This window comes from Chironomus tepperi, unplaced genomic scaffold (genome assembly GCF_022539635.2).
Source record: "Chironomus tepperi strain 1889 unplaced genomic scaffold, CSIRO-AGI_Ctep_v1 contig_85, whole genome shotgun sequence".
Classification (NCBI taxonomy): domain Eukaryota; kingdom Metazoa; phylum Arthropoda; class Insecta; order Diptera; family Chironomidae; genus Chironomus; species Chironomus tepperi.
In genome coordinates, this window is record NW_027226207.1 from 8698915 (window position 1) to 8712109 (window position 13195).

Below are 13195 nucleotides of genomic sequence, written 5' to 3' on the forward strand. Positions count from 1 at the left end.
TACAAAATAATTGATTAAAATTGTTACAATTTAAAATTACATTACTTATTTAAAGTTACTCAATTTACATTAACTGTCATATTTAATCATTTTATCACTTAAGTATACTAATGTGCTGACAAGGCCATAAATTATAATATACCTGGCGGCAACAATCAATCGAATTGGCCATTTAATGTAGATATAAAGCAACTCACTTAAATCATAATAATGAAGCTTACTGAATACATCAATTGCTTTCTTTTAAGCAGCAACTACATCTATAAGAGATGATGTACATAGCTTTGAGCAAAATAATAATTGTAATTATTAAAGGAAAGAAAGCGTTAGAAAAAATTTAAAATTTCAGTAGCTGGATGTTGCTTATAACACACAATAAAAAGAAGAGATTGGCAGGTATTAATATAATTAAAATTCAATATCATCTTCAAAATATCGTGGATAGTCAGCGTTTAGACGAGGATAAATACGAGGGTTAATTACTTTATTACGGATATAATCTATATGATGTTCTTCTTTCTTAATATCGGTTTTAAGAACACAAACTTTCAATCTGGTGTCATGAAACTTTTTCAAACTTTCATCCAACTGATTAATCATATCCGGATCCGGTTCAAATGAAAATTTCTTTAAATTAGTCAAATTTAAAAGATCAACAAAATTATTTGCAAAATTAACAGATATTGGAAATTTCCCTCGTATTTCAAGTTCCTCAAGATGTGGCAAGGATGTGAATAAATATCGAAGATAAGCCTTCTTTAACAACACCTTTGTTGTTGTTGTTTCATTTGGATTAAAGTTTGGAACAAATCTTGAACCCCAATTTGTGACAACAATTTTCTTAGCATTTGGACATCTACTGGCTAATTGAAGCCATGCATGAACTTGTAGATCACTTCCAAGCTTTGTAACTGTTAAAGTTTCGATACCATCAAGGATGATATGCGGTGCCAATCTAACTTCAAGCAATGAATCAATGTGCAATGATCGAAGATGGCTCATTCTTGATACTATGCCAAGCCATGTAGCGAACAAAAATGTGTTATTAATTTGTATGCTAAGATCTTCAATTTCTTTGCACTTTAAAAGAATATGAATTAAATTATTTATGCTAACACTACTTGCTTTAATTTTCAATTTTTTAATTGAATGATTGACCTGTCTGAATTCCACAAAGTCTCTTGATGTTGATATATCGATATCTAATGAACTTACAGGCACTTTTCTTAGGATATATCTAATGATACGTTCTGTTCCAAATCCTTCACACGATATTTCTTTTAATGTTCTAATTTGATGTTTCATTAACAATTTTACAGATCTTGCGCATGGCAGCTGTTGACCATTAAGTGAAATACGAAGTGACGACAATGGGAAAAAAAAGTCGTCAGGATTATGGAAATATGGAATATTTGAAACAATTTCCATTTTTCGTATCTTTGTACAAAACATTAGGAAGCCATTGATATCGCGACTTGTTTGACGATTTTGAAGCTCGACAACTTTTAAGTATTCCAATTTGTGATTTTCATCGATAAATCTCAGTGCTCGCGTTGCGTTATGGACTACCAAACTTTTGAGATTTGGTAAGTAAATCTGATATTTATTAGCATCCATTTTGTCTGTAAGTGGATCATCTAACGATTTAGTTGCTTCAATCGTTAAATGTGTCAAACTCTCCATGTTCGCACAAAGTCTAACGAGCATCCTAGGTTCCATAAATAATAATTTAAAAGTTGTGATCTTTTTTCTTAATCCACTCAAGAAGTTCATAAGTTTTATATAATAAGTCACATGTGGACCAGGTTCCATCTCAGGTACTTCTATCGTTAAATTCTTGAAAATTTTATCAATTCTAATTACATTGTCTATGTTTCCTGGATTTATCAAAACTGTTTCATTAAACAAATTACTTTTTGAATTTAAGATTAAATTCATCCATCTATAAGCACATTTTAAGTATAAAGGATTAGTATTAAGTATTAAGCATATAATTCTAAATTAACTTACTTTTTTTGGGTTATTATCGAATTTATGAGTGAATTAGAGTCCAAATAATCAAAAATGTTTAGTAGCATCTCAGGTGGCAGGTCATTGATGCTCGTTTGTTTCGTAGGCATACTTGACGTCATGCTGACTTAATGGTTAATTTAAATTGTTGTTTGGTGTAAAAAAAATAGTCGATCTTGTTATGAATTTAAGTTTTAGAGGTTTTTTATCAATCTGAAAATATAAAAGAATACTTTATAACCACATGAGTCCAAACAATTCATGTAAGATCCAGTGAAGGAAAAATATGAACAATTTCAACTTACCAATTAGTATAAATTAATATCTTTCTACGATATTATTGATGCTAAAGTCCTAGCTATTACTCTTTATTAAAATGCTACTTTAATTTACTTTTCTAATTGCAATTTTTGATATTCTATATAAAAATTAGTTTAAGACCTATAAAATTATTAATTTCAATTAATCTTGTGTTTATATTCAGTTATTTTTAATACTCACAATACAATTTTCTGTATTTAATTAAATTTTATTTAATTTTAACCTGCTAACAAGATCTTCTTCAATGCTGTCCGCTCAAGATTTTCTTCTGTAAGAAACCCTACAATTTTTTGTAGAGAATTTGAAAGGTTTTTGGATTTTACGTATTTGTGAGGTTTTGTAAATTTTGAATCTGAAATTATCGTTAAATGCTTAATAGGCTCTATTCAGGTAATAACAAAAACTCGTGTTTACAATAAAATTATCGTTCCTTATAAAATAATTAATTAAGCTATTTTCGAGTGAGTATCAAGACAATCGCATAATTTAAAACATTTTAATAATATATATTGTACCTTTTAGTGCCTGGAATCGTGGATAGCGACTTTACAGAGCTGTTAATCTCGATGAAAAAGATTCAGGAGTCGGCTCATCAAACTGCAGTGTCTCTCGACCAAAATTTGCATAAAACATTGGAAGAATGTCTTCATTTTCATCGTAAGCTTGATGATTACATTAGCAAGGTAAGATTTTAGAGATTTTATTAACATCCAGTCAAAATAAAAGAATAATTTTTTTTATTTCCAGCCAAACTCCTTTAAAAATGAGGAAGAAAAGTCACTTTTCTTGATAACAGTCCAACAACGACTACGGGAGTCATTAAACGTAATTCATAATCATCGATTAATCTTTGGTCCGCGACGTACATATCAACGTTCATAAACCTTCATTAAGTAACTGACAATAAGGAATAATAATAAAGTATTAAACAATGTATTAGATATATCATGAATAAAAATCGCAACAAGTATTAACAGAACTAATAGAAGCCAATGTGAAGTTCATTCACCTTTTTTAATTATTGTCAATTTTTCTCGTATCCAACAATGTCCATTATGTCTGCTAGCCATATTTTGAAGGGGAGAAAATTAATTTTCATTGTGTCCAAAAACTGATATAAGAAATCCAATAAAAGAAGTGTTGACAAAGTCAATTGATGTGGGGGAAAAGTAAGTGATGGGAAAGGCCCAAAAAATATTTATTTGACACAGTTTTATACTCTAATTAAAAAAAAGGGAAAGGAAGTAAAATCATGAGATATTCCGTTTGGTATTTACTTTATTTCCGTATCAAAAATAGCGATGGAATTAAGGGAAGGTAAATGTTTCGACAATTTTATAACAATTTCTAAATGATTGAGTGACATTTAGATCCCTTAACTTATAATTATGGAACATCCTTTAGATTCAGTACAATTTAAGGAAGAACATGCTTTGAATGTATCAATACAGACAATATAGCAATATTATAAAGAATCAGATTCTTAACTAAATAATACAATATTTTTTGATTATAGCACTTAGCACTTATAATATGTGTATAAAAAAAGATATTCAGAATATTAAACGATAAGGACGTACAATTTTAACAGCATATAAACTTTAGAGTTAAAAAAATAAATAACGACTTTTTAATATTTGAAAAATTGAACTTCCGAGGTCAAAATTTGAACTTTAAATGACGTGTAAATATGAGTTTTGAATATCCGTTAAAAAAATAAATAGAAATAATTGAAAATTTGACGTTTAAAGGCACAAATACTATCACGTGAGATCCACTGACTCTAATTAAGTTTCAAATTTTTTAACATTTCAATAATATCGTCTGTAGATATATCATTATCTTTAACATCAGTCTTTTTAGGTCGATAATACTTTAAATCACCAACTGTTGCATTATTTTCATGACAATAAGCTATGAATTTGTCCCAAATGTCTGATTGCTGCAATGTCATTACATTTCCAATAACGACAAGCATCGATTGAGCACGAGTTAATGCAACATTTAAACGCTTTTCATTACTCAAAAATCCGACATGATTTGTTCCTGAACGGACACAGCTGACAAAAATGATCTTCTTTTCACGACCTTGAAATGAGTCAACTGTACCAATTTCAACTTTTGGATATTTTTTCCTGAACTTCTCATTCAGTCTATCGCGCTGTGCACTATAAGGTGATATAATTCCAATATCTGTCTGCTCAACACGATTTTTATCACTTGATTTCTTCAACAGGACATCAATATAGACCTCCAAAATGACCAATTCACCTTCATTCTTCAAACTTGTTCCAACTTCTTTCGATGATGACTTATTTGAATGAAAAATAATTGGGAATTCTTCATTATTTATCAGCATATGCTTCATTCTATCAGTACGCATTGAGACTAACTGAGAATCATAAAAATTTTCATTTGAGAAATGCATAATTGCTGGATGATTTCGATAGTTCTGCTTTAATTGTACAACAAAGTTTTGGTTATATCCAAATAAGGAACGTTTATATTTCTCATCGTTGTCCATTAATCGTTCCATAAGAGATGTCTGTGGAATACAAAAACAGAATTAATATAGCTGATATTGATCATCCAATTGATCATCCTTACTTCCAATCCCATATCTCTTGCAAATAAATTTGTTACAACTGGTCTGAGTTGCTTATGATCACCAGCAAGAACAATTTGTGCATGAACACCTTCCTTTGACATTCCTAAACCAGACAATGGAATGTAGGATTCAGGTTCACTGACAAATCCAGCTTCATCTGCAATGAAAATGAATATCGGATTAAATAAATCCAACTGGATTAAATTAAATCCAACAAGATTAAATTAATTTTCAGGAGTAACTCACCAATAAAGATGTAATCAAAGTGATCAGCAGGATATCCAGCATTAATAATTCGTCCAGCACTAACTATAGTAACAATAATAACTCGGGCTGTCATAAATTCTTTGTATGAAGGATCTTTGCTTGAACATCCTTTACTATTTCCAAGTTTACGGAAGTTTGAAACATCACGAAGAAGCTTATCAATTTTCTCAAGTTTTTGGTCAAATGACGGCGAGTATATACGAAGGATCTTGTTGATCGAGATATACTTCAATAATCGATTGCCAATATCATCACATGTTGAATTAGAACTTGATGTAAAAAGCACATGACTGTCAGGCTTCATTTTGACAATTTGAGCAATCGATTCGACGATTGTTGTGCTTTTGCCAGTTCCAGGACCTCCAAAAATAATAAATGGAGACGGGAAGCTTGTACAATTGACGATATTCTTAACAGCAATCATCTGTTCCTTATTAGACTCAATTGTTGGACTGAACCATTTCAACTTCTCAAATGTCTCTTTGGAGCCACTTTTCGTGACATTTTTTTTTGTCTCAAATTTCTGTAAGTATGACTTCATGTTCATATTTTTCATATCCTCTAAGGCTCGTTGTGCTGTCCGAATTGAAACTCTATTTGGAATGAATTCAATGTGATAAGATTTATGTTCACTTATGCTTGACTGCCGTTTTGATCGCTTTGAGAAGAAAATTCTGACTACGATTATGTCATTAAATAAATGTTCGATCTTGCCGTCCATTCTTGAGTCAAACAACTTTTTGCAGTCATTTTGGTATAATTTGTAATCAAACTGATCATGGAACTGGAAAAATTATGTATAATTAGTATAAGAATCTTAATTACAGGCGTAAATACTTACAAAGACACCACAAAACTCTGAAGCATCAACTGGAAGCTTCTTTGTTGCCTGAATGATGTAAATCTTTCTAATATAATCCACATCATCTAGTTTATTTCCCAGTTCCTTCTTTAATATAGTTTTCAGTTCATTTGGACACTTGTTGTATTTATAAATTTTTGCACAATCCAAGCTGTAACTGTGAGCCTGCTTAATACATTCAAGGTCTTCAATTGCGACCATATTTTGAAACATATCAAGGAAATTAAACTTATTGAATCTATCTGACATTGTTGCAGCTTCATATTTCTTTAGTTGTTGAAGCATATCTTGTTCCTTCTTATCCATTCCTTTACAGGACATGAAATCTTTTTTAAATAGCTTTTTCAATTCTATTCCACATTTAAGATCCTCGGGATTGTGATCATCGATGAACTTTGTTACTGTAGGTTTTTCATTTTGATTATCAATTTTAGGCAATGATACAGAGAATGCTGATGCAAACTTCTTGTTATCCTTAGTTGTATAGAAAACAGTCAATAGAAATTCCTTTTGATCTGCTTCGAATAAATGAAGTACGCGATCCTTAAAGCAAGCATGAATAATAATTGTACAAATACGGCCTTTGGTCTTTTGTTGTCTTGAAATTATAGGAATGCTGACTGGATCAAGTTTAGAGAACTTGAAATGTACTGTAGGTTTCTGAATTTTTATTTCCCTAAGTTCATCATTATGAATATCCAGCATAAACTCAATGCGATCCTCATTGAAGTTGAAATTACAGCTGACGGGAAGGAATAGCTTTGGATTCTTTATTTCTCTTTTTTGTTTTCCCACAATTTGTGATGTTTTAAGGTTAATTAACTTTAGTTCTGAAATTTATAATTTTTAATGATTTTCTTTAAGTTCTGTTGATTAAAATTATATACTCACGTTGGTTGAAATCCACAACACCTGATGTATTAGTTGTCTTCTTATGCATTGTGCTAAAATTGAATAAATCACTTAATTATACAATATTATAATAATATTCCTTAAATTTCTTAAATTTTGAACTTTTGAATATAATCAAAGAAAAATTTTATAAAAATAGATTTGTCTTTTCAATCTTTTATGCTTTAATTAAGCCTAGAAATCTTAATTCACAAAAGATTTTGAAATTCACTTAAAATCCGAAAATAAGATCAAGTGCTTTCAATTCAAAATCTAAATTGTTGTTATTTTCAGATTTTTGAATTTCGGTAAAATTACACTTTAATTCCTGCAATATCAATATTTCGAGTAATTTCAAAGTATGCTTTGATTTATTTATTTTTATTGTAATCTTTAATTAACAGTCTAATTCTAATAGGTACAAAAGTAGAAATTAGTCAATTGTACTTGTTCCAGGACATGTTTAAGGTCTTTGACACTTATATAATATTTAAGACAGTGAAAAGTGTTGAGGTTTAAAACCAGAAAGCACTTTTGTGTATTTGATACTGTGTTACAACTAAAGCTGCTCATCAAAGCAATTATAAATCATACACAAATTAATACTGGTCATTTATGATTCAAAATTCGAGCAAACAAGGTTCAAAATTTCAAAATCTCAAAAACTGTTAAGAATTCAATGAAAAATTAACGTTTTTCTGATATTTGAATTTTTGAACTTTGAGAGTTCAGCATTAAAATCTCAAATAACCGCTAAAGGAAGCTTAATTTTTAAAAATACAAAACTTATCAGTATATTTCTCATTCATCTGATCCTTATCATCCATCATATTCGTCATCAGTACCATTTTCAGGTAATTCCTCAGTACCAGCCATAGCATCATTTCCAATACCTTCATGATTAACTGAAAAAATGTCTCCAACTGTTGCCTTATTTTCATAACAGTAAGTAATGAATTTATTCCAAATGCTGCACTTTTGGAGTGTCGCTGCATTTCCAATGATAATTAATAACGATTGTGCACGTGTCAATGCAACATTTAAACGCTTTTCATTTCTCAAAAATCCAACATGATTTGTACCTGAACGTACACAGCTTAGAAATATAATTTTCTTTTCACGACCTTGAAATGAGTCGACTGTGCCGATTTCAATATTTGGATAAGAATCACCAAAAACTTCCAGCATTCTATCACGCTGTCCACGATATGGTGAGATAATTCCAATGTCAGTTTGCTGTACTTTATTCTTTCCTAAACCTCTGTTTAAAAGTACTTGGATATAATATGACAGAATGATCAGTTCGCCTTCATTCTTTAAACTTGTACCAACTTCCTCAGAAAATGCTCTAGTTGTATGGAATATTATTGGGAATGTTGGATTGAATAGCAATAATTCAGGATCTAATGCATAATTCTTGATTTCATCAGAACAGACAGAAACCAGTTGTGAATCGTAGAAATTTTCATTAGAAAAGCGCATAATTGCTGGATGATTTCTGTAGTTCTGTTTCAATTGAATGACATAATTATAATCATATTCCGTCTCAAATTTCTGGTACTTTTCATCTGTATCCATTAAACGTTCCATAAGAGACGTCTGTGAATTAAAATAAAGGATTAATTAAAAATAACGAACATTTGAAAAATTCAAATGAACTGAAATGAGACGAAATTGAATGACTGAACAGAAAATTTGAAATTCAAAAAACCGTTAGAATTTTGAATTTATCTTTTCAGCATTAAGTTTCTATTTGGTCACCTCTAATCCTAGTCTCTTTGCAAAAGCATTTTTAACAATCGGACCAAGCTGCTTATGATCTCCTGATAACACAATTTGTGCATGAACGCCTTTCTTTGACAGGCCTAAGCCAGACAATGGAATGTATGCTTCAGGTTCACTAACACTTCCTGCTTCGTCTGTAAAATTTTAATTAAATTAAAATTTAATTTTAAACTTCTGCTGTTAATTACTTACCAATAAAAATATAATCAAAGTGACCAGCACCCACTTCAGAGCTTATAATTCGACCAGCAGTTACCAAAGTCACAATAACAACTCGTGCTGTATGAAATTCTTCATAGGACGGATCATCGTGAGCATTTTGTACTGGACAGCTTCTTTTTTGGCATGTGCAGTTGTTGCGCTTACGAAAATTAGAAACTTTTTGCAGCATACTGTCAATCTTTTCAGGCTTTAAATCAAATGATGTTGAATATAAGCGAAGGATTTTGTTGATCGATATATACTTTAATAATCGATTGCCAATATCATCACATGTCGAATTGGAGCTTGCAGCAATAAGAACATGACTTTTTGGCTTTAGTTTCACAATTTGAGAAATTGCTTCGACAATTGTAGAGCTTTTGCCAGTTCCTGGACCTCCAAAAATTACAAATGGAGACGGAAAGCTTGTACAATTTACGATATTTTCGACAGCCATTTGTTGTTCATCATTATCAGCTAGTTCCTTGTTGAACCATTCCAAATCATCTAAATAGGTCTCGTGAAGTCTATTCATCTTCAACATTTCAAAATTCTGTAAGTAGGAACACATATCCATTTTCTTCATGTCCTCTAAAGCTCTTTGAACTATGCGAATAGATACTCGATTAGGCACGAATTCAATGTGATATGGACGGTCTTCTTCGAGGTGTGCATTTTGCCTTTTCCCTTTTTGTCGTGGAAGTAAGAATAAAATGACATCACCAAAAATATGGACGATTTTACCGACTTTTCTTTGAAAGGCAAGCTCTTCGAGATCATCATGATATTGTTGGTAATCGCTCTGATCGAATATCTGGGAAATAATTAGAAAATAAAAAAATAATTAGAATAACGGTCAAAAAATAATTGAAGTACAAAGATCAAAAGAGTTCAATTTTTCGAAATTTGAAAAAATAACGATTAAATACTCACATAGACAAATTCAAACTCCATGACATCAACAGGAAGCTTCTTTCTAGCCTGAATGATATAAATATTCCGAACATAATCCCTCAGCTTTTCATCACACATCAAATGCCTTAAATGCTGTTTTACACTATTTTGCAGCAGCACTGGACATAAATTGTACTTATAGACACTTGCAAAGTCCAAACTGTATTCCTTCATTTGTTTAGAACTGTCTAAATCCTCAATTGCGACCATATATTGAAACATTGAAAGAAAATCATAATTCTCAAATCGATCATCGAAATGAGCTTCCTTGTAGTTTAATAAAGCATTCACTACTTCCAGTTCCTCTTGTGTCTTAAGATAATATGGATTAAATTGCTTATCAAATGCCTTTTTTAGTTCAAATCCACCAATGTCTTCAGGATTAAAGACTGGAATGAATTTCTTCTTTGGATCCCAATCATGCTGATCATCAATTTTCGGCAACGACACAGAGAATGATGATGCATACTTCTTATTGTCTTCTGTTGTGTAAAATATTGTCAGTGTAAATTCCTTTTGATAAAATTGGAATAAATGCAATAAGCGATCCTTGAAGTTTCCATGAATATTAATAGTGCACATTTCATTTCCACTATCATTTATCTTTTCGCTCAATATTATAGGAATGTTGACTGGCTGCAGATTCCCTAGCTTGTAGACAACAGACTTCTTTCCAATTTTTAAATGCTTAATTTTTGCATAGTGTATTTTTAACATAAACTCTATGCGATCCTTATTGTAGTTGAAATAGCTAGTGACCGGTATAAAGTATTTTGGATCGTCAATATCCACTTCCTGTTCGTCCACAAAATGTATGGTTTTTACGTAAAATAATTTTAACTCTGGAAATTAATAAGAACATCTATATCTCTGGCTTGAATTAGTGGATATCACTTACTTTTGTTGAAATCTACAACATATTTTGGTTTTGGCTTCTTCTCCATTGGACTTTAATTAATATTCTTACGAAAATTCAATTTTGACGTCTTTTTCTACAAATTAAACAGAAATTTTATACTGGATGTTATTATATAAGTTTTATGTGCTTTAAGCATTCAACTAAAGATTGTTCTATGCTATAACTAACTATTATTACCTTGATTTTTAATAATTTTGAATGAAATTAATCAAACAATAAACAACAAAAAAAAAGCCACGTGATTGAAATTTAAATTTTAAATGACCGTTAAAATTTTAAATTACCGGAAGTCGTTAAGAAATTTGAAAGCCGGTAAAATAAATTTGCCAATGCATAAATCCCCAAATTAGTCACTCAGCACTCAATTTATTTCATTATTCACGAAATAACACCTATAACATTATTTGTTATTCTCGGATTCCCCGATATCTTTTACGTATGACTCAAATACAAGAATCTTCTTTTTCTTACCAATTCTTTTTTTTCTGTATTTACTTCTATCACCTCAAACCTATTCGTGCAGCAGTCAAAAATAAACTGAATGAATTTTTCGCTCTCTGCATTACTAAATATACATATAAGATAACAATGTTTTTTGGCTGTATTTGCAATAAAAATTATTTTTAAAAGCAATACAAAACTCATTAGTAGTAAAATGTGATTTTTTGGCAAGTTATGATGTGATTGGAATAATTATCGTTCTTATAAGCTAATGCAGCACTTATTAGACAAATTTCGGTTATCTTAAGAGAGTGAGCTGATAGATATGGATCGTAAAACTGATTAAATTGAGAGATTAAATGAAAGATCCAGTTTTGGATGATCTTCAGGAATCGGTGTTAGTTAAACTGGATATTCGAAGTGAATGTTCTTATTGGAAGTCAATGGCAAGTGATGTAAATCGTATAAGAAATTCTAGAGCCTCAAACTGCATCAAATACAGCTAATAATAATAAGTTGCTGAAAATGAATTTGTGACATCATATGGAGGTTTTGGGGTTCATAATGATCGTCATTGATGACTGGTTTTCTTATCAGAGCTCTTATAACATTAACAATGACAATAATAACAACAATAGATGTGAAATTATCAAAATTTGGTAGTAAAATTTACGATATTAAGTTAAATCCTAGGATTTATTTTAAACCCAATTTTTAATCTCACGATTTATTTTAACCCAGTGAGGAGATCCTGAAAACCAATTTGAACTTTTTGCTCATCTCTCTCAATAAATATCATCCGATCAACAAGTCGCTCCATGAATTGAATCTGTCTGAATATGACAATTGACTACATTGTAATTTTATGCTGTATCTGAGCTAGATTATCAATAAACAATCATTGTTTAGCTTTCAATCGCATTTGTTGATCCAAAAACTGTCTTTTAATTACATTGTAGCACTTTAACTTCCTCGAAAATAAAATAAACAAAGTTGCTGTTATGCTGCGCATAAAAAGATCTTATTCTTAATTCTGGTTTAAGATTTCATTAATGGCGACTTAATATTGAAGTTCACGTCGTCAAATTTCTGTATCCGTGTGGCAGGAAATACTTGGGATACTTTCTTCTTCACAAAAAACCTGCTGATAAACTTGAAATCATTATCTTATCTGTTGCTTATTTTCTTGGAAATGGGCAGTTGAAAAAATTAGTGAGTAATGAATGTTGAGTGATTTCCAGAATTTTAGTTTTGTTTATCAAGGTCAGCTGATTTTGTTTTGCCGGTGCGCAAAAAAAGTTTTGAATAAGAAATATTTATTGTGGATTATTAAAAGATGAAGAATTGGAATTGAGTGTATTCCCGAATATACAAAGAGCATGCATAAGTTTTCGGGTACCCTTGCTTATGTAGTACCGTATCGTATTATGACGTTTGTCTCAAAGATTGAAGACAATTTGATGAAAAATGATATAGATTTTTTTAACGGAAATTTAAAATTTAAACGAAACGATTTTTTTTCACTAAAATTAAGTACTAGATTTTGAATAAATATGTACAAAAAATAATAGATTATCTGGATTCAATGATATTCTCAACATGCGTGCAATAATGGAAGCTCAGATTTGCAACGAAAGATTTCTAGATTCAAATTAAAATAGTTTCTTAAAAACGGTCAAAAAAGATTCAAAGATTTTAGTTCAAAAATAATTTGACTAGATTTTTTAAATGATTTGTAACAGATTTTTAGTAAAATTTGATTGAAAATGTACTAGATTTAATAATCTAAGAACCGAAAGTAACGAAATAATGCAAATTAGTGTTTCAAAATACAGATAAAACGAAGAAATTTGTTTGAAACTGAGGAGTTTCAGCCAAACCCATAAAATTAAGCCTCTGCGAATCATCAATTAGCAAATTAAACACCAGCTTGTAA

At 30.4% G+C, this 13195-nt stretch overlaps 2 protein-coding genes across 4 annotated transcripts; both read right to left on the bottom strand.

Annotated features, from left to right (window-relative positions):
- Nucleotides 1-3858, bottom strand: LOC139086123 (uncharacterized). 3 transcript variants are annotated; one of them, XM_070634451.1, is made up of 4 exons: nt 2847-3858; nt 2316-2683; nt 2011-2223; nt 1-1942 (listed from the first exon to the last, which is right to left on the bottom strand). In XM_070634451.1, exons 3-4 carry the CDS (start codon nt 2130-2132, stop codon nt 409-411), a joined length of 1656 nt encoding a protein of 551 aa, XP_070490552.1. In that variant the 5' UTR covers nt 2133-2223; nt 2316-2683; nt 2847-3858; the 3' UTR covers nt 1-408. The 3 variants fall into 3 exon arrangements, with proteins under 3 accessions (XP_070490552.1, XP_070490551.1, XP_070490550.1); XM_070634450.1 differs by having other exon boundaries at nt 2316-2451; nt 2512-3858; XM_070634449.1 differs by having other exon boundaries at nt 2316-3858.
- A 104-nt stretch (nt 3859-3962) lies between these two features.
- On the bottom strand, nt 3963-12807 carry LOC139086541 (uncharacterized). The gene is made up of 12 exons (XM_070635007.1): nt 11290-12807; nt 10798-10891; nt 9879-10741; nt 8937-9759; nt 8721-8878; nt 7781-8558; nt 7278-7323; nt 6960-7012; nt 6048-6898; nt 5186-5990; nt 4939-5096; nt 3963-4876 (listed from the first exon to the last, which is right to left on the bottom strand). Exons 2-12 carry the CDS (start codon nt 10841-10843, stop codon nt 4115-4117), a joined length of 5343 nt encoding a protein of 1780 aa, XP_070491108.1. The 5' UTR covers nt 10844-10891; nt 11290-12807; the 3' UTR covers nt 3963-4114.
- Between the last annotated feature and the right edge of the window lie 388 nt (nt 12808-13195).

Excerpts from the sequence above, each read along its gene's own strand:
- LOC139086123 (XM_070634451.1), bottom strand. The coding sequence starts at position 2,132 with ATGACGTCAAGTATGCCTACGAAACAAACGAGCATCAATGACCTGCCA. Across the intron at positions 1,943-2,010 it reads TCGATAATAACCCAAAAAAA|ATGGATGAATTTAATCTTAA; the intron begins GTAAGTTAATTT and ends ATGTGCTTATAG.
- LOC139086541 (XM_070635007.1), bottom strand. The coding sequence starts at position 10,843 with ATGGAGAAGAAGCCAAAACCAAAATATGTTGTAGATTTCAACAAAA. Across the intron at positions 7,013-7,277 it reads GATATTGCAGGAATTAAAGT|CACAATGCATAAGAAGACAA; the intron begins GTAATTTTACCG and ends ATTCAATTTTAG. Across the intron at positions 4,877-4,938 it reads CAAGAGATATGGGATTGGAA|ACATCTCTTATGGAACGATT; the intron begins GTAAGGATGATC and ends TGTATTCCACAG.